At 42.5% G+C, this 24,510-nt stretch overlaps 1 protein-coding gene across 1 annotated transcript in view; it reads right to left on the bottom strand.

The window, feature by feature from the left end:
• SMARCA1 (SWI/SNF related, matrix associated, actin dependent regulator of chromatin, subfamily a, member 1) overlaps positions 1 to 24,510 on the bottom strand; it is a 91,307-nt gene that overhangs the window by 19,669 nt on the left and 47,128 nt on the right. The window contains exons 15-18 of the mRNA XM_044682681.1: positions 16,584 to 16,706; positions 5,596 to 5,728; positions 4,134 to 4,252; positions 3,806 to 4,018 (exon numbers count right to left, since the gene is read on the bottom strand). Of these exons, the coding sequence (XP_044538616.1) occupies positions 3,806 to 4,018; positions 4,134 to 4,252; positions 5,596 to 5,728; positions 16,584 to 16,706 (588 nt within the window). The remainder of the gene's footprint in view (positions 1 to 3,805; positions 4,019 to 4,133; positions 4,253 to 5,595; positions 5,729 to 16,583; positions 16,707 to 24,510) is intronic.

Genomic DNA, 24,510 nt, shown 5'->3' on the forward strand with positions numbered 1-24,510 from the left:
CTGCTGGTAGAAAAAAAAAGTGTTCAGAGGGAAGAAGAGAAAAGAGAAGATGGAGGCAGACAAAGCAGGCTGTTTCCATGGAGCGTTGGTGACACCTAGTGGCTGGTGTTACACATCGACTTTGGAGAGTATCTGGCCTTACTGGCTTTCCCTGTATTTTTTCATCACTTTCCCCATAATGCTTTGCTACGATGGGGACAGAGCCGGAAAAGGAACAAGAGGTAGAGTCAGCACTGCCATAAGCTTCCCCAACGTCCTGACACAAAGCCCTAAAGAGATGCTTCACTGCCATTCCACCAGCTTCCTAAACAGTTGAAGCTGCTTGACGTGACACGGCTACAGGCATAAAGTCCCAGATGGCTCCCAGTTGGAGCTCTGTGGCTTCTGCGAGGCCGTTCTTTTACTACCCAGCCCACAGAATAACTAATCACTAAAGCTTGTGGACTGACTAAGTTCAGAGGCACCTGTGAGGCTCTGACTCTCCCAGCCTTCAGCCCATTAAAGCCCAGACTAGTTCCACACAAAGGATTGGACTCTCCGAGGCAAACGAAGAAAGTATCCCTGCCGAACTATTCCTCGATAATTAGAGTCTAAGCATCCAACAACCCTCAGTGTCCCTCCCAACGTTCTTTTGTTACCCCTAATGCTCTGGACTTATCATTCCTCTTCATTAAAGACAACCACCAAGACTGGACAGCAAGTAGAAAGGCGGAGTGACTACCATGTAGCTAGGTAGGCAGACAGACATATGCAAAGGTAGGTATGTAGAGAGAGAGGGAGAGAGAGGGACAGAGACAGACAGACAGAGACAGAGAGACAGAGACAGGGAGACAGAGAGGGAGAGAGACAGAGACAGACAGAGCGAGACAGGGAACAAAGAGACATGGGGAGGAGGTGCCTTTCCATATTTTTCTTTCCATATTCATTTATTCTTAGAGGTTTTTTCTTTTCTTTTTTTAAACTCCCTGGCTAAAGCTCAATGTATGTGTTCCATGGAGCCCATCCAGTGCTTTGCAAACTACAAGCCTAGAGAAATGGGAGCTCTTGTCGATATTTGAGTCAGTGTGGAAATAAAACAATGAGGTCAATTTCCAGATGCCATGAATGGCCAGGAGTCACATGACTTTCTGGGTCACTCCCTACAGCCATACCTGGACACTGCTTTAGCTGCTCTAAGCACTGTGGGAACACATTTCTCAGTGTACCTGCACACTGTCTAGCCAATCAGAAACATTGCCTGCACCACTATTCTCTCAAGCAAACACAATGCACATAAACCAAATAAGAGGCTCCTTTCTTTACTCACAAAGGCAAACTCAACTGAAAAATGGGGTGTCTGTTTCCAAATTAAAATGTATGCCTTTACAAGACTCTAGTTATATAATACATAAAGCACCCTGAAGTAAAATGGTCACTTCACCCCACCCTGAGCCTCAGTTTCCTCCTCTGTGATCCCTCCGATCTGTATATTCCCAGCACCTTGATTTTATCTGTGCAGGGTTGCTTCTTCCACTAACGCGGTGCCTCAGCAGATGGTCTACAAGTGGATGGACTGTGGCCAAAACCAAAAACAATCCAGCAACCAGAAGGAGAGGCTCTCTGAAGTTAGCTAGGCTGGATCTCAGCTAACACACATCCAGCCTCACTGCAGTGCCCATGATCGAACACCTCTCTAGGTTGGTACTCATCGCCAGAACTGGCCCAGTCTTCAAAAACTGAAAGTCCTCTTCTAGGCCCTGCTGAGGCAGCTGAAGATGAAAATAGCAAAGGTGGCCAACAAGGGCTCCAAGAAATGATATTTTTTCCCGTCCTCACCACGGTCACACAGATGGCAAGCGAGAGAGGCAGGTACAGCCCAAGGTCAGACTTTCCAGGCCCCAAGCCCAGTATCTCTGGTGATGTTGCTAATGCTTGCCTTATCTCAGACTACAAGGCCATGATGAGAAAAGTACTGTGTAAACTGTAAAAGTGTTTCTGGATGAGGGCAGCTGGGTAGCTCAGTGGATTGAGTCAGGCCTAGAAACGGGAGGTCCTAGGTTCAAATCCGGCCTCAGACACTTCCCAGCTGTGTGACCCTGGGCAAGTCACTTCACCCGCACTGCCCACCCTTACCACTCTTCCGCCTTGGAGCCAATACACAAAAGTTAAGGGTTTAAAAAAGAGTGTTTCTGGAAATGTTCGTTTCATTTTTAAATGGACCCCATCTACTATGTACTAAAATCTTCTCTCAAAAATTCTTATTTTCCCCACAACAGCTCTGATCCCTGCCCTTCTACTAAAAGGAAAGTGAGAGCATCCTCTAAGAGAAACATGTGATGCTTCCTAGCCCTACCAGGCTGGAGCTAAGCCTGGGCTTCGTGGGGAGCCGGCCACTTGTGGAAAATGGGTGCCATTTTAAGAGCTGCTTAAGAGTGACTTAAGAGTCACTGTTTGGGTGGTTGACTTCTAGCTATGATTTTGGTTTTGCCTGAGAAATCTCAATGAAGTCCAGACTATGGGCATTGTTCATGCACTTCCTCCATGCAAGTCCTACTCTCGGACGAGACCCTGAACCCACAGAGACGACACCAAAGGACTAGAGGCCACCTCAGGCAAATATCTCCCCAAATGTGGAGTCCAGAGCCAGCTACAGACTGACAAAGAAAGGACTTAACACCAGGCTAGCTAAAAAGAAACAACATTTGAGGGTTGGGAAGAACTGGGTTCAAATTTTGCTTCACTGTGGGCTATAAGCCAATGGGCATGTCACTGAGTCTATGTGACATACAGTTTCCACATTGGGAAAATGGGAATAACCCCACCTACTAGACACCTTTCCTTCTGGATGTAAAGCATTTTGTAAGCCCCAAGGGGCTATATAAATGGCAGCTCTTCTGACTATCATCAGTTCCTAAGGGATCCACTTAGGATCTCACTGCAGTCCATTCCCAACATTCACCAGTCATCTCCAAATCAACACGTCCAAAATGGAACTCATCATCTTCCTCCCCTCCTCACCCCAATGCATCTCCATTTCTGTCAAGAACTTCATCTGTCTGGTAGCACACGTTAGCAACTAAATCTTGTTGGTCCTACCTCCATAACATCTCATACCCACCTTAGACATTCACATAACTCCCAACCTCATTCAAGCCCTTCTTACTTCTCATCCAGACTATGGCAAGAACCTACCAATTAGTGTCCTTCCTGCAGGGTCTCTCCCTTCTCTGATCCATTCACTTCCACCCTCCCACACCAGAAGCTTCCATAGCTCCCTATTGCCACTAAGATAAAATACAAACTCGTCTGTTTGGCATTTTGGGCTCTTCACAATCTAATTCGAACCTATATTTCTCCACTGATCTCACATTACTGACCCTCGCACACAGGCTATGTATGTTCCTGCACACTGACCTACTTGCTATTCCCCCATGAGACATTTTCTGCCTCCACACCTTTGCAATGGACATTCCCCCATGTCTAAAAAATGTGCCTTCCTCACATCTCCACCCCTTAGAATTCCCTCTTACAGGCAGCCTTCCCTGACTCTTCCTTAGTTGACTTTGTTCATGTTTTGTATTTCTTACTTGGCTACGTGTTGTCTCCCACCCCACCTTCAAATAAAATGTAAGTTCCTTGAGGGCTTGGCCTGTTTCCTTCTTGTCTTTGTACCCCAAAACTTAGCACAGCACCTAGCATGCTTAATAAATGTTTGCTGAATTACAGTCATTGATGTTAGCTGGTAATGTGGTGAACAGCATTGAAAAACGTCTGGAGAGACCCTAAATTCAGTCAGTACCACAGCTTTGTTCTTCTGCATACATACCATGGCAGTTCTGGATTTGATAAACCAATCAAATCGGAACTGAGGGGCATTGCGTACGCACTGACGCAATTCTTCATACACATTCTCCTTGTCAAAACCCATCTTATGAAGCATACAGATCAAGAATCTATCCTCCTCCTCAGTGTAATTCTTCCCTTTGTTGGTCCCATACTGGATGCGCAGCTGATGGAATGGCGCCTTGTATCTGGCGATCTGAAAACAAGACAGAAAAACAAATGGCCTTCATTTGGGTTCACGGGGGCAAATAAAGCTTAACCACTACATCATCGCCAGCAGTCCAACGATTCAAAAGTTAGGTGAAAAATACTTTGGCATCCAGAGCTTTCTTGATACTGATCCGCCGTTGAATTCTAGCTTCTCCTCGTTCAATCTGAGCCATGATTCTTTCAATATCCTGTAGCTCATTACAACGTTCCCAAAAAACAGCTGAAAGACAAAAGTCACGTCTTAGTAATCATTTATGCCCCTGCCTCCTGCACACAAGGAGAAGTGAACAGGTGGTCTTTAAACCCCTGTAATATCACAGCCATTTCGATGGCCACTGATCCTCATCATGTCGCTCCCCTCGGCTTCCCAAATTTCCTTTTTAAATGTTTTTTATTATTTCCCCCCAAATTCCCTCTAATAGAAAATGCTACTCTACCATACCTCTTCTGTTCCTTCTAAATAAAGTATATTCTTCCACAGCCAAATTCCCCTCCTAAGTCTCATCCCTCAAAGTCTCAAGTGAGAATGACTTCCTTGCATTAGAATCATCCTGCTTATTCCTTATCCTTTGTGCATCCGTATGTGAACATCTGAGGTCTGAGGTTTTACTACTGGCTCTCTAACTGAATTAAGAGACAAGCCAGATAAAGACTGAGACCCCCAGGTCTCCCATTAGTCCAGATCTAGCCCCTCACAGCTAACCCAAACTAGACTAACTTCCAAGGCTAAAAATTCAGGACACAATTTGTTGCATTTCTTGCTTTCAGCATCAGGCAGGTAATAGATTCAGGTGGTTATACTGTTTGATCGGTGTAATGTATAACCCAGTGGAATTGCTTGTTGGCCCCGGGAGGCGGGAAGGAAAGAACGAGAATCATGTAACCATGGAGGGTGATTTTAAAATAAACTAATTAATTTTTAAAAATAAATAAAATGAAATAAAAACACTAAAAAAAATTCTTTGATTACTGTAGTGTAGCACTTTCAATGACCCTAAGCTTCTCCCCGAAATAAAGGCCCATCTCTTAAACATCCATAATTTTCCAGGGATACTACATGGCTGCAAGCCATGGGATATCATGGTCTCTGAGGAAACTACCTTACGGGTTACCCAAAGGGCAATGCAGACCCATTTGTGGCACACCCACAAAGAATGGTGAGGTACACCAGAAAATGAAGTGAGCCACTGCTGTGGTTAGGGCTACCCAGTGCTCCTCCCGTCTCTAGATAATGTCAAAAGGTCTAGGGATATGCCCTCAGAACCCAGGATGGGATCCCTCTGCAGGGCTCTCAAGAGGACTTGGAACACCAGGTGCCAACAGATTGCAATCTGCACATCTCTGATGAGACCACCGATGCACTAAAAATAAAAGCATCAGCCAATATATTCTAAATCGGGTTCATGTACAGAAAATGACATCCTCCAGAGGGAAATAGTTTAATAGTCTACTCTTGTGTAGGTTTCACAGTTTTAAGTTAAAAGGATCTTTAGACAAGCCAAAATCCCATTTGGGATGAAAAATCAAAGGAAGCTAAGACATCGTCCCAATGTAGGTACTAACCTGAATATTCAATGACCTCCTCAGGAGATTTTCCCTCCACCTCTCGGGCAATGTTATCTATATCATCACGCCCATACTTCTCATTAGCTTTAATAAACTGGTTAAAATCTCGTTTGTTCCAGTTTGTGAATCCCTGTAAGCCGAAAGAAAGCATCACCATTAACAGGCAGCTGAAACTGGACTTGGTGTTCTTTGCATGCTACTGATAAGGAGGAAGGCTGGCAAAAACACCTTCTGTTACCTACTTTGAGACTAAGAAATATGATCATGTTTGCTTCCAGAATCAAGCCTAGAGAATTAGTAGAATCCTTTCTCATCTGCAGACTGAAAAGTTAACTGAAGGTTCTAAATCTGGAGATACTTTGTCATTTGAAAGTCCAATTCTTATTCTTTTTCTATAAATAACATTTAAAGACCTAATAGCATTACTGATCAACAAATGTTGCACAGTAATAGTTAAGGTAATGATAAATATAGACATAGGCACAGATCTAGATCTAGATCAACCTGAATTCTTTGATTTTTTCAAGAAAAAAAAGGATTGAATGTAGCTAGACATAGTTGCACAGGACTTGCAGTCAGGAAGGCCCTAGGTTCGAATCCCATCTCGGGCATTTACTAGCTATTCGAGCATGGGTAAGTTGATTAACCACCCGGAAACTCTTTCCTCATCTGTAAAATAGGCAGAATAATAGCACCTCCTTCGAAGGATTGCTGTAAGACTCAAATGATATAATGGATGGAGATGTAAAGTGCTGTGCTAACCCTCGGGGAGTTATAGAAATATGAGCTGTTAGGAAAAGAATATCGTCATATTACTACATTCAAGCAATTTATAGAGACCCTTGGCAAAAATATGGAATGCTTGGTTTTCATACAGATGCGCCTTCTATTATCAAATTCTGTTTTCTTGTTTGTTTTTAAATTCCCATTAAGAAAATCCTTCCTTAATTTTAGTAAAAACACTGCAGAAATGCTCCCACCTTAGACTGACAGAGAAGATGTGAAAGACCCTCCAAACAGCAGCAGAAGCAGATGCAGCCTATGGCAGATGCTAAATGAAATAATTCCTTTCTTTGCCCTTTAAGGAGTGCAAAAAGTGAGGAGAACAGATGCTTCCCCCCTGGAAGAGAAATACTGACGGAAGACTTGTACCCAGACGACAGACAGCTGACTTGGAACTAGTTTCCTCAGTGTTTTGAACTCAGGCTCTCAAGATATACTTTTGCCTCCCTTCTCGTTAGAGCAGAAATGGTAAGAATGCAAAGGAAGAAGTAGGGAACGTGGCCAGACGTCTTAGAGAAGCAGTCAACAGAAAATCTGGAATCATGAAGGCTTCACAGAGCTGGAAGCAGGTCTGGATTTCCCAGAGGCCTCTATACTTTCCATATAGCAAGGTTCACATTTAATCAACAAGCATTCATTTTTTTTAAAAACCTTCTATCTTAGAATCAATACCGTGTATCGGTTCCAAGGCAGAAGAGCGATAAGGGCTAGGCAATGGGGGTCAAATGACTTGCCCAGGGTCACATAGCTAGGAAGTCTCTGAAGCCAGAGTTGAACCCAGAACCTCCCATCTCTAGGTCTGGCTCTCAATCCACTGAGCCACCTGAGTGCCCCCAAACAAGCATGTATTAAAGGTGCTTGCACCAGGCATGCCACTAGATACAAAGACAAAGCTGAAACAATCTCTGACCTTGAGAATATTTTTAAATATTAAAAACTTAAATTTAAATGCTTTATTCCAAAGTTCACAAATGGCTTCATTTTCTAGTTTGCATTTCTGGGTGACTATTTCTTTTGCGGGGGGGTGTAAATGTTTCTTTCATTGGAATCCAGCAATGTTGAAGGTCGACCACTTCTTTCAACTATGATCGGTCCATTGAGCTTGTGGATACATTAAAAAAAACAAACATCTGTCTTCACTTGAATGTTAAAGATTTGGATGCATTCATCCAAGAAACACCGGGAAACAGTGAGGAGAATGTGCCCAAGAAATCTTTGTCCCTCCCCACAGAGTATTTCGCAGCCTGGTACCTAAATCCACTGTGCTCAAAAGCATACTAGAAAATGGAGTTGGTGTAATATCGAACCATCTCCATAATTTCTTCACTAAGAGATGGCGCACTGTAACTAAGAGTTGTAACTGAGGAGTACCAGACAGAGAACTACTTTAGGTATTAATTAACATGTCTAAGAAGTCACCAGAGGAGGAACTTGACATGCCACTCACCCAGGGGTGTCTAGATAAATGTTTAATGAATGGCTCTCTGAAAAAATAAAAAAGCAGATGCCCAGGGACACACTTTTATTAACATTTTCTCTGTAATTTTCTAATCTCAACAATCAACAAAACAATAAATCAAGCCCCAATTTTTTTCCAGGGTGTAAAGAAATGCTCGCACTGGAAACGTGCCAACCAGCACATCCCTGTACCCGCCCTCCTCCTGCCAAAAAGAATTCTAATTTTAAAAAATACACCATGGACATCGAAACAACTCAAATAAGCAGGAAAAGAGTTTGAATGATCTTAAACCTGCTGCTTCTGCCCTGCCCACCTTCCTAGCCCTCCTTTTTCTTAAAAAAGAAAAAACCTGGTCGCTTTCTAGGGTAATAAATTCAACTACACAGAATGGTAAAGAGACCTCTTAGCCTCTGTATTCCTGCTTAAGCTCGCTCCCTTCAATGCATTCAGCAATCTTCATTCATAATATAGCAACTGGGCAAGCCCAATAGAATTTTTAAGAGCTTACCAGCATAGCTTCATTTCTCTTTGCTCAGGGGAAAAAATGAAAATGAAATATAAATATGGCAATGTTTTGATTCTCTTCTGCGAATGTTCCTAACGTGCTATAAATTGTGACTGTACTTTCCGACTAGACTTTAGCACCTGTGGACGCTCAGTCAGAAAAACTGAAAATTTAATTCTTAAAAGTTCTCTAGAGGGGGCAACAGGGTAGCTCAGTGGATTGAGAGTCAGGCCTAGAGATGGGAGGTCCTGGGTTCAAATCCAGCCTCAGACACTTCCCAGCTGGGTGACCCTGGGCAAGTCACTTGACCCCCATTGCCCACCCTTACCACTCTTCTGCCTTGGAGCCAATACACAGTATTATTTCCAAGATGGAAGGTGAGGGTTTTTTTAAAAAATTCACTAGGAAAAAATACATTAAGAAAGTACACCAAAACTTACAGCAAATAAAACAACCAATTCCACACAGAGACCACCTTCTAATAACAAGAGCATTTTCCTGTCATGAAGCCTTATACATAAGTAGGTTCACAAATATTTATTCAACAAATGGATGAATCTTGCTAAAATGGGAATAGAGCATTGAGAAGCCTAAAGGAGTGAGAGAAGAATCCGGCCCTTCTTTCTTCATCCTGTCCTCTTTCACCCAGAGCATTTGGCTACTTTATCTTTCATGGGGCCAACTCACCAATTCTTTTTTTAAAACCCTCACTTTCCACCTTAGAAACTGGACCATCTCTGGGCCTGTCACCAATTCTTTTGAAACAGAAGAATAGATGAGGTGAGTAAGGACTCTAAGAAGATTCCACAGGCAAATCTTATCTGCGTTGGGAAAGAGAAGGGTGAGAACAAATGATAAAAGTAAACTCAAAGAGACTGAGGTTACACAAAGTCATGAGAGAGAGAGGGAAGCCTCTAGAAAGAGAGCAGATTTATTCTGATAGAATTAAACAAAGGGGACAGGAGAGGCTGAAGTGCTGAGTTTTTAAAAAAGGGGTAAAATTGCACACAAATATATACACACTTAAATAGTCTATACCTATGTAAATGTATATGAAATACATATGTTTCCCCTCCTCTTTAATGTATACATAGAAAACTCATGGAAGAAAGCATAAGGTTAACAATTATAACCCTAAATGTGAATGGATTCAATTTCCCCCGCAAAAGATAAAACAGAGGAACTGATAAGAAAGACAAGCCTAACAGTTTGCTCCCTACAAAAAATGCATTTTTAAAATATAGACACACACGGGGTAAAAATGAGGGAATAGAAGAAAATCTATTCTGCTTCAGGCAACTATAAAAGCTGGAGTTGCAATCATGATCTCAGATAAGGCAACTATAAAAACTGAAAAAGTCAAGAGAGACAAAGAGGGAAACTGCACTATGCTTAAGGGCACCCACAGACACTGAAAAACAGCCAGATTAAATGCATATGTACCAAGGAGCATAGCAGCTAAGTTTTAAAAATCATAACCAAATGTAAAAATGCAGATAAGACAAATGTCCCCTTTATAGACTTAAGGCAAATAAATAAAGGAAATGTGAGCAAAAAGTACACACCTAAAAGATGAAATAATGGCACGCTGAATAAGAACTGGGTCAAAAAATAAGTCATAGAAGCAAGAAGCAATCAAGTTAAAGATAACAAATCTTTAGATATAGATAAATAGATTATATATAGATAGAAATAGATAAAAGATAATAGCATACCAAAACTTTGAGCATGGGAGTACAGCAAACCTTGGGATGAACTTTTCTATTTCCGAAAACTTATATGAACAAAATAGACAAAGAAATAATTAAGGAACCAAGCGTCCAATTAAAATGATTAAGAAATGGGGGCAGCTGGGTAGCTCAGTGGATTGAGAGAGCCAGGCCTAGAGACAGGAGGTCCTAGGTTCAAATCTGACCTCAGCCACTTCCCAGCTGTGTGACCCTGGGCAAGTCACTTGACCCCCATTGCCCACCCTTACCACTCTTCCACCAAGGAGCCAATACACAGAAGTTAAGGGTTTAAAAAAGTAAATAAACAAGCAAATAAATAAATAAATAAAATGACTAAGAAATAAACAAATTAGCAACTTTAAAACAAATACAAAAGAAGAAATCTTTAAAATTAAGAAAAAATGAAGGAACTAAAAAATTTTGCAGACTAACAAAAATCAATAAATCATTAACCTGATAAAGAAAAAGATAAGGGAAAACAAATTACCCCCAAAACAATGAAATAAGTAAATTTACAACAGAGAAGAAAAAAAATTATCAAGAACTGGACTATATAACTAGATTTTAACAAAACTGAGCGTTCGATTGATAAATATCTACAATATAAAATAGCCAAACACAAGAAATAAGAGAGCTTAAACAACCTAATGTCAGAAAAATAAATTAAGTGAGCCAAAAATTAATTGCCAAGGGATCAAGGGAAAGAAACCCAGGCCTGCATTTACAAGTGAATTTCATCAAACATTTTAAAGAATAATATCTATGCTTATAGAAATTACTAAAAGTAAGAGAATGTACTCTAACCAAACTCTTTTAATGAGACAAATATAGTCTTAATATAAAAAAAACAGACAAAGCAAAGAAAGAGAATGCTAGGCAAATCTCAGTAATGAATACTGATGGAAAAAAATGTCAATTAAATTCATACATCCGGAAAACAATTCATTATGTCCAAGTTGGAGTCATACATAGCAGGGTGCTAGACTGGTCCAACAATAGGAAAACAATTAGTGTAATTAATCATACAATCAACAATAGCAAATACTACATGATCATTTCATTAGGTACAGAAAAATCCTGTGACAAAATGGCACTTATTTCTGTTATAAACCTCCAAAAGCAAAGGGGCAGAAGGGCCCTTCCTTTTCTTGTGTAATCAAAAGCAAATATTTAAAACCAAGAATTTGCATTTTCTGAAATCGGGGAACTCAAAGAGCTTTCATATAACAAACTCCAATAAAGCAAAGGATGTCCTTTCTCCCTCCAATCTTTTGACCTAGTTCTAGAAAAGCTAGCTACTAGAATGAAGGAAGTCTTGATTATCACTTACTACGTGCAAAGCACTGTAAATACAGAGAAGAGTCAGCCAGTCCCTGCCCTCTCAGAGCTCCTATTCTCTAGTGAGGGAAGACAACTCCTATGGAAAGTTTCGGCTATAAATCAAGGTGGGTCTCATGGTCCTTAGGGTACAGTGATAAAGCAGATGGCAATGCCTCTTCCATTGACAAAAGCCTTTGGCTTTCTGCTGTTGAACCATATGACAATCCCAACAATTTTGGCAGATCTGCCTCTCTGGAACTCTGGGAGCAGTGGCTAGGCTGTATCTCCACAGGGTTGCTTCCCAGGATGGTGACTAAGGGCATTGGACTGGAGGCACTGCTACTTCCAAGAAGATCTGGTTCTGGGTCCTCAGCTATCCCCATCAACATGTTAGAGGAGATGATATTGAAAGAAGTAGTAGTGGTTTGACTAACTTACCTGGAAGACCTGTCTTTCCTTCACAGTGTCCTGCTGCTTTAGATAGGTTGGCTTGCCTGCTCTACGGGCACCAACTGATTGGCAGTTGGCAGGGATGGCTGCCTCCCTCCTTCGCAGGAGTTGTTTCCCAGGATGATGTCTGGGAGGGCTGGGCGAGAAGGAGAACTGATAGTCTGGGAGGTGCTGCCACTCCCAGAGCTCCTCTATCTATCTGATTGTTGGTGGCAATTAGTTGTTACTAGTGCCCATGAGGAAGGTGGGGCCCATTCTCTACCTGATTTCTACCCTCAACAATAGCTATAGGGACTAGGCTAGAAGCAGATCTGGTGGCTTGAAGGACACTGTTATTCCCAAGGCTCTGGAGCTCAGGGTCCTGGGCTGTCTCCATCAGGGTCTCGAAGTAGAGTCTGTTGTCAAGGTGGTGGTGGTCTGACTTAACTGGCACATGCTGTCTCTTGTCTCTCCCTCAGGGTGCCCAGCTGCTTCAGCTAAGCTAGTTTGTCTGTTCTATGAATGGCAGTTGGTTGTGGCAATAACACAAAGAACAAATTCAAAGATATAAATTTAGGTAAAGAAGAGACCAAGCCATCCTTATTTGCAGGTGGCATGCTGGCATGCTTAGGAAACTCACAAATCAGGTAAGAAGCGAACCGAAATGATTAAGAGCAGCAGAAAGGCTACAAGATACAAAGTAAGTCCACAGAAGTTATCACCATTTCCCAATGGTCCAATCCAAAACCAGACAGCAATGATAACGAGAGAAATTTCATTCAAAATTTCATACAAAATGCATGGAGATAACCTACCAGGACACTATCAAGGTTTATACAAATACAACAAAATCCTCTTTATAAGAGATAGCTTTGTTGTCAGATCATGCCAAATAGAGCAAAAATGACAATGCTTCTTAAATTAATTTGCAGATTTATCAAATTACTGAGGGAAGACTCTTTAGAACTAATCAAGACCATAATAAAATCTAGTTGGAAGAATACAAATTCGAGAATTTCAAAGGGAATAATGAGAAAAAGTATAAATGAAGAGGGAATAGCCTTTCTTCAGCCTCAAAGTAAATTAAAAGGATAGATATATAACATATCTTTTTCCTCTTATTTTTGGGAAAAGTTATTCATATATAATTTGGGTGACTTGTTTAATGCATTCTTAAATTAGTAACCTAGCCATACATCCTTTACCATGTCTATTGTTGTTGTAAAAAAATATTCACCATGTTTTATGTCACCATCAGGTTAGGTATGTGCTTAGATGTAAGGTTAGATCCTGGGCAGTAGCTCATCCTTCTAAAGATCCACAGACTAAGATGTTTTTTTAAGTAATTTTAGGAAAAGATATCACCAATAACTTGGACCAGGAAAATAGATCTTTCTCCTGGAGAAGATACTGTGAAGACACATCATGATTTCAGATGGACTAAAAAGATGACAGCAATAAAGGATGTCCCCAGAAATCAAACACTACATCATAAGACTCTGAGGAAGCCTTTGGATATAATGTCTGAATTATAAGGGAATTGGGCCCTCCATCCACTTCTGTCCCTCCCATGCACCGTTATTTTATCTTGATTGTAAAACCTTTGTGCCAAAAAAGAGGAATGCCCCCTACTGGTTCCTTGTCAATGCATTTATCAATCATTTTTTGTATGTTAAGAAATGCCCAGGTGGCAGCTGGGTAGCTCAGTGGATTGAGAGTCAGGCCTAGAGATGGGAGGTCCTGGGTTCAAATCTGGCCTCAGACACTTCCCAGCTGGGTGACCCTAGGCAAGTCACTTGATCCCATTGCCTAGCCCTTACCACTCTTCCACCTTGGAACCAATACACGGTATTGACTCCAAGATGGAAGGTGAGGGTTTAAAAAAATTAAAAAAAGAAATGCCCAAATGTAGTTAGACTCTCCATGAAATGTTTAGTGTCTTCAAGTCCTTATGAACCCTTGTAAGACAATCCTGAAATGCACAGATATTAAATGGGATGATTCATCAGGGAGACTAACCTGTCTCCCAAAGAATCAGAGGGGGAATTGTGTGACTTAAATATAAATTTGTACCCCGCTTTCCTTTTTAAAGGGGAAATTTAGATTTTAGAATTAAGTTTCCTTTTAAAAAAGGAAAGTTCTGAAAATCCATTTCGGCCTCACCCCCACCCTGTGACTGGGTTAAGAACAAGGAGTGCATGCATACTATGAGAGGGCATCGGAGGCCTTGTGGCTCCCTGAGGTCCTGGAAGAAGTTTGTCTCTCATCCCATGTGACTCTGGTGGATCAGAAGAATAGCCTCTGACTCATTCCTCAGTCAAGTCTGACCTCAGGGAGATCCAGAAAGAATGACATCACTGGGGTTATAAGTTATAGATCAAGGAAGTTTGCTGGCTCTTTCCTAGGAAGCAGCTCCCTGGCCTGAGGAGTGGAGACACGAGGTGAGAGGCGAACTCAGGTTAGGTAGGTGACCAGCCATGTGATTTTTATGTGACTTTTCTCTCCCCAATCCGCTTTCACTATCTAATAAATAATTATAAATTTATATATAGTCTTGAGAGAATTTTAATCCTAACAGCAAAAGTCATAAACTAGTTGGTATTGATTACAAAAGAGAAAAGAAATGTAGTAGCACTGATTAGATAAGCAAAAACCAAAAACTGTCCCCAAAAAAGGAGTACAGTATTTGATAACCTCAAGAATATAAATAGGAGTCAACTCTGTTCTTGATAAGAACTGCTGGGAAAACTCTGGAAGAGAGAAATTAGGGATGAAACAAGGGTATTTTATATCGTAATGCCACAATGTGTTCTAAGAAGGTACCCTTTCTGTCTATTCAAAATGTCCCCATAGAAACATTAGAAGGCACGAGAAAAATTGGGAATCTTCCATACAAAAGACCAGAGGAGAATTCTTAACTAAACAAGGGATAAAGTATAACACCAAAGATAAAAGACAATTTTGACTATAAAAATTAAGACACTTTCACATGAATGAAATCAATGGAGATAAAATTAGAAAAGAAATAGTAGAGAACAGAAAAATATTTGCATTGATATTTAGCCATACAAGTCTGATATCTAAAATAGAAAGAGATCTGGCTGAAGAATTGGAGTTCTGAAAGTCAGGAAGTCATTCTCCAATAGCTAAGTCATCATAGGCTATGAAAGAGTCATCAAAAGGACTGTCATTGGTAAGTAAACAAATGGAACTATGTTCCAAATCACTAAGAAATCACTAAGAAAGAAATGAAAATTCAAACAACCCTAAGATTTCACTTCCCATTATGTGAAGAAGCAAAAAAGACAAGAGATGGGCAGAGTCATTGCTGGAAGGACTGTGAAAAGGTAGGCATGCTGTGAAGGGGCCCGAATGTCTTAGATACTAGTTTGAAACTATGTAAACCAATGATTAAATTGCCCATACGCTTTGATAAATCCAGCGATCCTGAGCATATATCCTAAGAAAGTTGGACAGAAACAAAGATCCAATGAGAGGTACCAAAATATTCAAAGCAGAGATATTTGTGATAGTAAAAAAATGGGAAAAGTGAGCATTTATTGATTTGGGAAGTTAAAAATAGAAAACAAACAAGAAACCCTACAATATAAGAATATAATGGGTTATTGTTGTATAGTAAGAAAAGATGACTGAGTTCGAAGACATGTAATATTTGTATAACCCCATAACACGTCTTTTAAAAACAGCTGTGGGGGCAGCTGGGTGGCTCAGTGGATTGAGAACCAGCCCTAGAGATGGGAGGCCCTGGGTTCAGATGTGAACCCAGATACTTCTTAGCTGTGTGACCCTGGGCAAGTCACTTAACCCCACTGCCTAGCCCTTACCACTCTTCTGCCTTGGAACCAATACTTAGTGTATTGATTCTAAGTCGGAAAGCAAGAGTTTGGGGAAAAAAAAACAATTGTTGTGTGGTAGCTAGGTGGCTCAGGGGAATGGAGAGCTAGGTCTGGAAATGGGAAGTCCTGGGTTTCAATCTGGCCTTAGACACACCCTTGCTATGTGACCTTGGGCAAGTGGTATCAAGTATCAATTATAAGGCAGAAGGTAAAGGTTTTAGTAAAAATAAACAAAAACAGTTGTTGTAAACCATGTTTCAGATTCCACTGGAATCCCTTTACAATAAGCATGTTGCAGAGATTTACCTCTTAAAATCTTAAAAGGGCTCCAATGCCCAACCATCAAGTTTTACAGATGAGGAAACTAAGGCCAGAGAAAAATTATTGCTTCAAGATCAAAAAACTAGGTAGCAACAGAAAATAGTGCCTGGCAGGGGCAGCTGGGTAGCTCAGTAGATTGAGAGCCAGGCCTAGAGACAGGAGGTCCTAGGTTCAAATCTGACCTCAGACACTTCCCAGCTGTGTGACCCTGGGCAAGTCACTTAACCTCCATTGCCTACCCTTACCACTCTTCCACCTAGGAACCAATACACAGTTTTGACTCCAAGATGGAAGGTGAGGGTTTAAAAAAAAAAGAAAGAAAGAAAGTAGTGCCTGGGACCACGCTCTCATGAGAGCTGTGCTTGGTCAAAGAGGGCCTTAACTGGGAAACAACTGCTAGTATATAGATAGAAGCTCAAAAACCCAAGGGCATCTGTTAGAAATGAATGACAGCCACATAGCTCTGAGTTCTGACCACCAGCCAGGAAAATAGGCTCAGTGCTTCTAGTGCTGACTTTTGGCCGTTTGGGGAAAGAGCTTTGCTAAGTGATTACAAGTCGATTGGACACAGAAATGTTTACTTGGGTGAGAAGTTTTTCCTTCTCTTCGGTCTCCTCAGCTGTGTGAGGTTCAGCTTCATCAATCTTCTGCTGCTCCTCTTTCTGGGCCTGGACTGAATTGGGGAGTTCAGGGTTCCTTGGCACCTACGAATGAGCAGAGCAAAGAGTAGAGCAGGCAGTTAAGAAACAGGGCTCATGGCTAGAGCCACACAGCAAACTCAATGTACAACATAAGGTCTAAACACACAGACAGCCTCTGCCACATCTATCCCAAAAGGAGCCGTTTCAGCTGTCATGAAACTCCCATAATGAAAATCGTTTTTGAAATGGGCCACATTGTGATTGTAGTAAAAGGCTAGCCTGGACCACCCCGTTATACCAGCGACTGGATTGTACCATGTGATTAGTTATGTCTCCAATGTTCGTAGTAACACACAGGGCCTTCTCACTCTCTCGCATTCTGACAGAGAAATCCTACAACATGAACAGTGGACCTTACTGTTCCTTCCCAATCCCAGAATCCAACAAGCCATAAATGTCTGGCATTTATTTATGCGTTGGCTCCTGGATCCGCTTCAAAAACCAAAGTCCACATCTTATCCCTGTCACCCAGGTCTTTGGTGGTAAAGGAACACGAATGCAGCTAAGAAAAACTAGAGACCCGAAGCCCACCCCCACTGGGTAAGCTGGCCACCCGAGGACAGAGGGTACTCTGCCTGGCCACTGGAGTCTACAACCAGATCGTTTAACTTGAAATCTTAAAACAGGAGAGCCTGGAGGGACAAGAGACAAAAAGTTGAGAAGAGAAGACACAGTAGACATGGCATGGATTCACAATGCTGAAGGCAAAGCGCAGAAGTAAAAGGATGGACAGTGGAGAAGAGAAGCTAAGACAGAGAGGGCAGTGGCTAGAGCTGGTGGAGATGAGAGCTGGGCTTAGGTGATGGGAGGGAAGACCCAGCAAGTGGCAAGCATGATGGTGGAGAAGCAGAGCCAAAGAGAGAAGTCACAGAAGCTCTAGGCTAAGGAAGGCTGGCATGCCTAAGGGTAGGAGGGCGCCACACTCAGGATGGAGAAAATCATCAGGGGAAAATCATCATATATGCATAGTTGGAAGTAATATAATAAGTCATGAATCCCCCTCTAAGTCTCTATCTAAAACAGTAGGTTTCTACCTCCATCTAACAAAAGGACAACCTCAATGGAGGTGGTACTCCTACTCCATGATAACATGGAAAGATTTCTGTCAAAAAGAAAAAAATCTTCAAAGCCAGAATGACATTCTCTGTGGGTACCAGGTAAGCCCCCTCTACTGGGATTCTTCTCTATGTGAATATCCTCGAACATCCCTTTGATGTTCTTCCTTTCCAGCAGTGATGCATGTTGGATGGAGACATGGAGAATTGGAAGACAAGGCCCTTTTCGTTTAGCGCCCAAGTGACCACTCTCCTAGGAGCTTCACCCAGAATCAGGAACACTTGCCCTTTAGAGGCAGAATGGAACACAGCCCACTAAAGAAGGGAGGAGACCTCTGCCGTTGTCTAAGATATAGTAGAGCTAGAATCTCATGCAAGTATTCATGGGTAATTAAAATATGCCTGAAATATCAGAAGCAAACATTTTCCATTTGACATGATCTGGTTCCAGCCTGCCTCTCCCACCATCCCCCATGCTACTTACTTCACAGGTAATCTGTCAAACGGGAGGGCGTACTCACCTTTCCTGAGTTCTTCCTGCCCTTCTCACTCATGTCTAGAACACATCTCCCCTTCTTTCCTCCCCCACCTTCCCTCGGCCTCAAGGCCAGGCTTGGATGCCATCTCCTCCATGAAGCATCCCATTATCTCCACCAGCTCACACCCTCCACCCTCCAGAAGCAACCCTCCTCCCCTCCAAACGCTCTTGTAGAACTTCTCTGGTTCCCCTAAAATGCCACTTACCACAGGCTAATTTGTTTGGTAACACCATTCCCGTATCTTCTCATGAGATCACAGAAATCCCAAGAAGCCATGGAGTCCTCCTCCCCTCATTTTACCAAGGGGGAAATGGAGGCACAGTTAACTAGATGGAAAGCTTCTTAAGAACTGTCTTATTCCACTTTCTGTTCCCCCCTCAGAAAGCCAAAGCTTGCACATGATACAACTTAATACATACATGTTGGTTGAACTCAGCACACAGAACTCACAAGAGGAAAAATCTTAATTTCTTACCTTAATATAAAGATACTGATATGAGTAGGGGAAGACTGGATCGAAAAAGCATGCCGGCATTTTGTCTGAGCTATCGGGACAGCACTTTGCCCGGGTTCAAAAGAACGCCAAAAATGCCAGCCCCAGCCAAAACATGCAAGCCAAAAAAGAAAAACAAAAAGGCAGCTTATGGCAGGAGGCAACTCAGAGTGCCCCTACAGGATGGCCCTCTCTCCTCCACAGTTAAGTTCTGCTCCTCGGTTATAAAGCTGCTCTATGATACGCCTTTGGACAAAGAGCTAACTTGCCTATATAGAAAAGAAACAAAGTAGAGAACCTGTAATATCACACATTCAAATGGAGAAACAGCCAAGAAACCTGAACAAATGGTTTTTGTCGGTGTGGGAGATAGGAGAACATTCAGCAGGACAGGAAAGAAAGAAACGTATAGAAAAAAGTCAGGAAAATGGGCAGAAATGGAAGAGCCAAGCCAAAAAACACAGCTAGGAGCTCACTTGAGGGAAGCTGGGAAGGCCAGCTCATGACATAAGGACTAGGCACCAGACAGCTTGAGAAAGGGGAGGGGGATAGGCCACCCAGAGCTTGGGATCCCCCAACACCTGCAGCTGAGGGGCTCGGCAATAAAGAAGACTGCAGTCTGCCCCACTCTCTCCTGGCCAGTAGGTGTCCCATCCATTCTCCCAGATCCTGGGAGAAAAAGGAGTTACATACACAGGTGTCTGATCAAAAAGTCCTCATTCCTTAGGGGCAGCTCAGTGGCTCAGTGGACAGAGAGCCAGGCCTGGGGACAGGAAGTCTTGGGGTCCAATCTGATCTCAGCCACCTCCTAGCTGTATGACCCTGGATAAGACACATAACCTCCATTGCCTAGCCCTTGCTGTTCTGTCTTAGAATTAAAAGGAAGGAAGGAAGGAAGGAAGGAAGGAAGGAAGGAAGGAAGGAAGGAAGGAAGGAAGGAAGGAAGGAAGGAAGGAAGGAAGTTAGAGAGGGAAGGGAGAGAGGTTTATAAGTACATAAAACCAAGTGTGTAGGATTTACAAAGGAAATCAGCCATTTTAAAATCCAGTTATCAAATTATTTTAAAAGCAGTAGAAGGACCTCAGATCAGGAACCCTTGATCTAGGAGAATATTCATGCCCCATCCCCCCAGCTGCTTACATAGAGAGGGGAAAAGGAACTGGGTATTCTTTGTCCAGGGCCCCCCACCTTCCCCAACATAATAAAATGCTCACTTTCCACTTTGAAAGTGAGCTCTAGCACAGGGGTTCCCAAACTTTTTTGGCCTCCCGCCCCCTTTCAGAAAAAAATATTACTTAGCCCCCTGGAAATTAATTTTTAAAAAATTTTAATAGCAATTAATAGGAAAGATAAATGCACCTGTGGCCATCACTGCCCTTCTGGATTGCTGCAGTACCCACCAGGGGGCGGTGGCGCCCACTTTGGGAATGACTGCTCTACACAGTGCATTCAGGGAGTGGGGATGGGGTGGAGAAACAGGCCTGGGATACACCGGCATAGGAAAATACATCTATCAATGTAGATCAGCTGGCCTTAGGCACTTCCTAACTGTGTGATCCAGAGCAAGTCACTTAACTCCCTTTCCCTAGCCCTTGCCTTTCTGTCTCAAAGTTGTTACTAAGCCAGAAAGTAAAGGTTTGGTTTGGTTTTTTAAATTCAGAACAGCATCTGTTTGGCAACTCCTAGTCTTAAGAGAGATGCCTGGAGCACAGAACAGGGAAATGACTTACCCAAGGTCACTGCCAATATATGTAGGGGCAAGACTTAAACTCAGGTCTTCCTTATCCAAAAGCCAACTCTTTATTCTGCCTTGTCTGTACCACATGCCTCAGTTTCCCTCATGCTCCACACCACGCACAAGAACGTCATTCAGCTTTCCCAAACTATACTTTCCCAGTCCAGTTCTCTGGTTTTGAAGCTTCAATGGAACAGGCAGCATTTGTAGAGAGCCTAAGCTCAGCTCTGGGAATGCAAAGGAGAAAGCCAAAACAAGCCCCACCCCTTGGCTCTAGCAGGGAGGGGCCATACATTCTCTAGAGGGCCAGATTCCAAATAGACCCCATCATTTGGGAGGCAAAGCAAGCCAGAAGCTGTGGGATCTTCAGGAAAGATGGTGGAGGTCCGAGGAAGGAGGGGGGTCTCAGGACTATGGGGAGGGAGCCAGCAGCTGGAGGCCAGAAAGGAACAGTGAGCCCAGTTTAGCAAGACTATGAGTGTGTATGAAGAGGAATGGCATAGAACAAAGCTGGGATCAGGTTATGAAGGGCTTTCTATTTAATCCTATAGGGAATAGGGAGCCACTGGAGTTTAATGAACAGGTGAGTGACAAGATCAGACCTGCATTTTTGGTCCAGTTATATGGAGGATGGTTTCCACAGGGTACAGACCTGAGCCAGGGAGATCACTAGAAGGCTATAACAATAGTCCAGGAGAAAGATGCTGAAGGGCCTGACTTAGGGCGAGTGGAAAGGGAAATAAGAGAGAAGTCGTGCAGATAAAACCACAAGCTTTGGTACAAAGCCCAATTGGTTGCTTTTGGCATTCAAGGTCTCATACAAACAAATCTAGACTAATTCTTCACCCTTATTCCCTTGGCTCTTCCCAGACTAGTATCCTCACTGTCCCCCTAATGGACTCAGCTTCCTTCCTTTTTTAATGGTCTCAGCTGGGGTACATGGCCTCCCCTTTCCACTATCATCAAATCCTGCATGGAATAATAAAACCACAGAATTTGGGAGATAGAAGAGGCCCCAGAAGTCATTTAAAATAACCCTGTCATTATAAGAATGAGGAAACTGAGCAAGGTTGAGGTTAAGTGACTTGACCAGGGTCACACAACTAATTAAGTAGCCACTGAGCTGCCAAAATTAGAAGACTGTAGATAATCCATATAGTAAATAAAATATATCCCAAGGACATAAAATGTATTCTTTCAAGAAAAAGTGACTATCTGGAATAATGAACCTGTTCAAAACTAAACTTCTTGAAGTCCTTGGCAAACAAATCCCAAAGAGGAAAGCGGTTTCCTTAATTTACAGTGGAAATTTTAAGCCAAGCTAGCCAGAACTACCAGCTTTAAAAGTTTCCAGTAAAGGGTATAAAACCCTCCCTCTAACCACCAGTGACTCCCTGGGCAAATCACTTCATCCCTGCCTGCCTCAGTTTCTCTGTCTTTAAAATGGGGAGGAAGCTGGTGGCTCAGTGGATTGAGAGCCAGGCCCAGAGACAGGAGGTCCTGGGTTCAAATCTGGCCTCAGACACTTCCTAGCTGGGTGACCCTGGGCAAGTCACTTTGCCCCATTGCCTAGCCCTTACCCCTCTTCTGCCTTGGGACCCATACACAGTATTGATTCTAAGATGGAAGGGAAGGGTTTAAAAAATAAAATAAATGGGGATAATAATAGCCTCTAGCTCTGAGGCAATATGTGTACAGTGCTTTGCAAACCTTAAAGCTAAATCTAAATGCTAGCTAGTATCCTAATTGTCATAATGGGAAGGACTCCATCACCCAAAACAAACTTCTCATTTCAGAAATCCCACACAATCAAAAGGCCTACTCGAATGAATAAGACTGGAATCTGGAACAATGACTGTTTAATTCAATGGATTCAGGGACGTTTTAGTCATCCGTTCTGAGCTAACGGTGGTGGCGGTGCTGGCGAGAGTGCCAGAAGAGCTCTCCAAATGTGACACAAGAGTTACTTCTGGGGCTCTCAGCAAGCTCGGGAAATCAATTGAAAGGGCGCCGCTGATCAGTCAGGGATTTCATCTTGGCTGCTCCTTGCCAGCATTTACAGCCCAGTACTTAGAAGGGATCCCTGGCCAGTGTCATTGCTTGGGCCCCAATAATAGGCCCCCACCATCTCCAAAAGAAGAGATTGGAAAAGGGATTTCTGAGCACAATTTGGAAAACTAAGAAGCATCTGATGAAGCGCTAAAGGACAGGGAGGAGCGAGGGGCCTTTTTCTGTCTTTAGCTGCCATTTTAGCTGCCATTCCATAGAAATATGGAGTGCTGGGTGATATGTGATGGCCCAGAAAATGAACCTAGGAACCCAGAATCACCTCGAACCCTTTGTGTTGCTGATGGGCCAAATTGGTTGGCCACAGCGATGCGGCCGTCCCCTAAACTCCCAGAGATTGCAGACCTGCCTCCCTGAGTGGCAAATGCTGATATTCATCCCTAACGAATTCTTATTGAGAACCAATGTGGAAAGGGGGTTGCAGATTCCTCATTTATAAAGAGGAGTCCGAACAAATGCTCTCGCTCCGTGTTTCCTGGAGAACTTCCAAGTGAGGTTCCAGGCCCAGGAAAAACTGATTGATTTCATGGGTCCAATCATCCTCTCCCAGCATATGAATTTGGGTGACTCTCAGGACTAAAGCAGCTTCTGAAGGCTTCTAGCCCATTTAACAATTTCGCCACCAAGAAGCCCTGGCTTACCCTCCTTTATTAACTGAAAGGAAATAGCATTTGGCAGCCAGGAAGACTTGTATTCAAGTCCAAACTATAACACTTACTACCTGTATGATCTGAGCAAGTCATTGCCTCAGGCATCAATATTATAAATTGTAGAAGAGTTGGGACAGCTAGGAAGCTCAGTGGATAGAGTGCCATGACTGGAGTCAGGAGGACCTGGGTTCAAATCTGGCCTCAAACACATCCTAGCTGTGTGACCTTGGGCAAGTCACTAAACCCTGTACGCCTAGCCCTTGCCTTTCTGTCTTAAGAGTTGTTACTAAGGCAAAAAGTAAGAGTTAGAAAAAATTAAAAATAAGTTACAGAAATGTTGCTGACCTATACCAGAATGGGTAGATCTCCCATGCTAAAAAGAAACCACGGGCCTGGGCCAAAAGGAAATCATCTTAATAAATCATTTTTAAATTGAAAAATAACAGTGAAAACGAGCTGAATCTCATCAGTGAGATGAAACGACTGCTAGGAAGTAAACCAATCCCTTGGGGAATACATTAACTGCTACATGTCCTTTTAACTAGCTCATAATGCCAGAATCCGAAAGAAACAAGCATTTCTAAAACTAAACACTTTAGTATTAGAATAACAGCTTACATTTCTACAGCGTTTTAAGGTTTAAAAAGCATCTTCCTTACAGCAATCCTGGGAGGCAGCTAGTATATATTATTATCCCCATTTTACAGTTGGAAAAATAGAGCCCAGCAGGCTGTACGTATCCAAGAGGACACAGCCAGGAAACATTTGAGCCAGGACATGAACTCGGGTCTCCTGAATCCAGGGCTCTTTCCATGACACCAGACTACCTACAATCTATTCATTTTGGAGATCTCAGATACAATTAAGTGTCTTCTTGATCGTGTCATATTATTTATCAAACAAGAGCCAATGATAATTACCTAGAATTTCATACCTTTGGTTTTTCTCTACCTGCTAAATTTTGGCCATTGCTCTTTGAGCATTCTGGTAATTAGCAGATAATGAAAATAAATACGGGGGGTGGGGAGCAGCTGGGTAGCTCAGCGGATTGAGAGCCAGCCCTAGAGATGGGAGGTCCTGGGTTCAAATGTGGTCTCAGACACTTCCCAGCTGTGTGATCCTGGGCAAGTCACTTGACCCCCATTGCCTAGCCTTTACCACTCTTCTGCCTTAGAGCCAATACCCAGTATTGACTCCAAGATGGAAGGTGAGGGTTTTAAATAATAATAATAATAATAATAATAATAATAATAATAAATACAAATCAG

The sequence above is a fragment of the Gracilinanus agilis genome, chromosome X (genome assembly GCF_016433145.1).
Source record: "Gracilinanus agilis isolate LMUSP501 chromosome X, AgileGrace, whole genome shotgun sequence".
NCBI lineage: Eukaryota > Metazoa > Chordata > Mammalia > Didelphimorphia > Didelphidae > Gracilinanus > Gracilinanus agilis.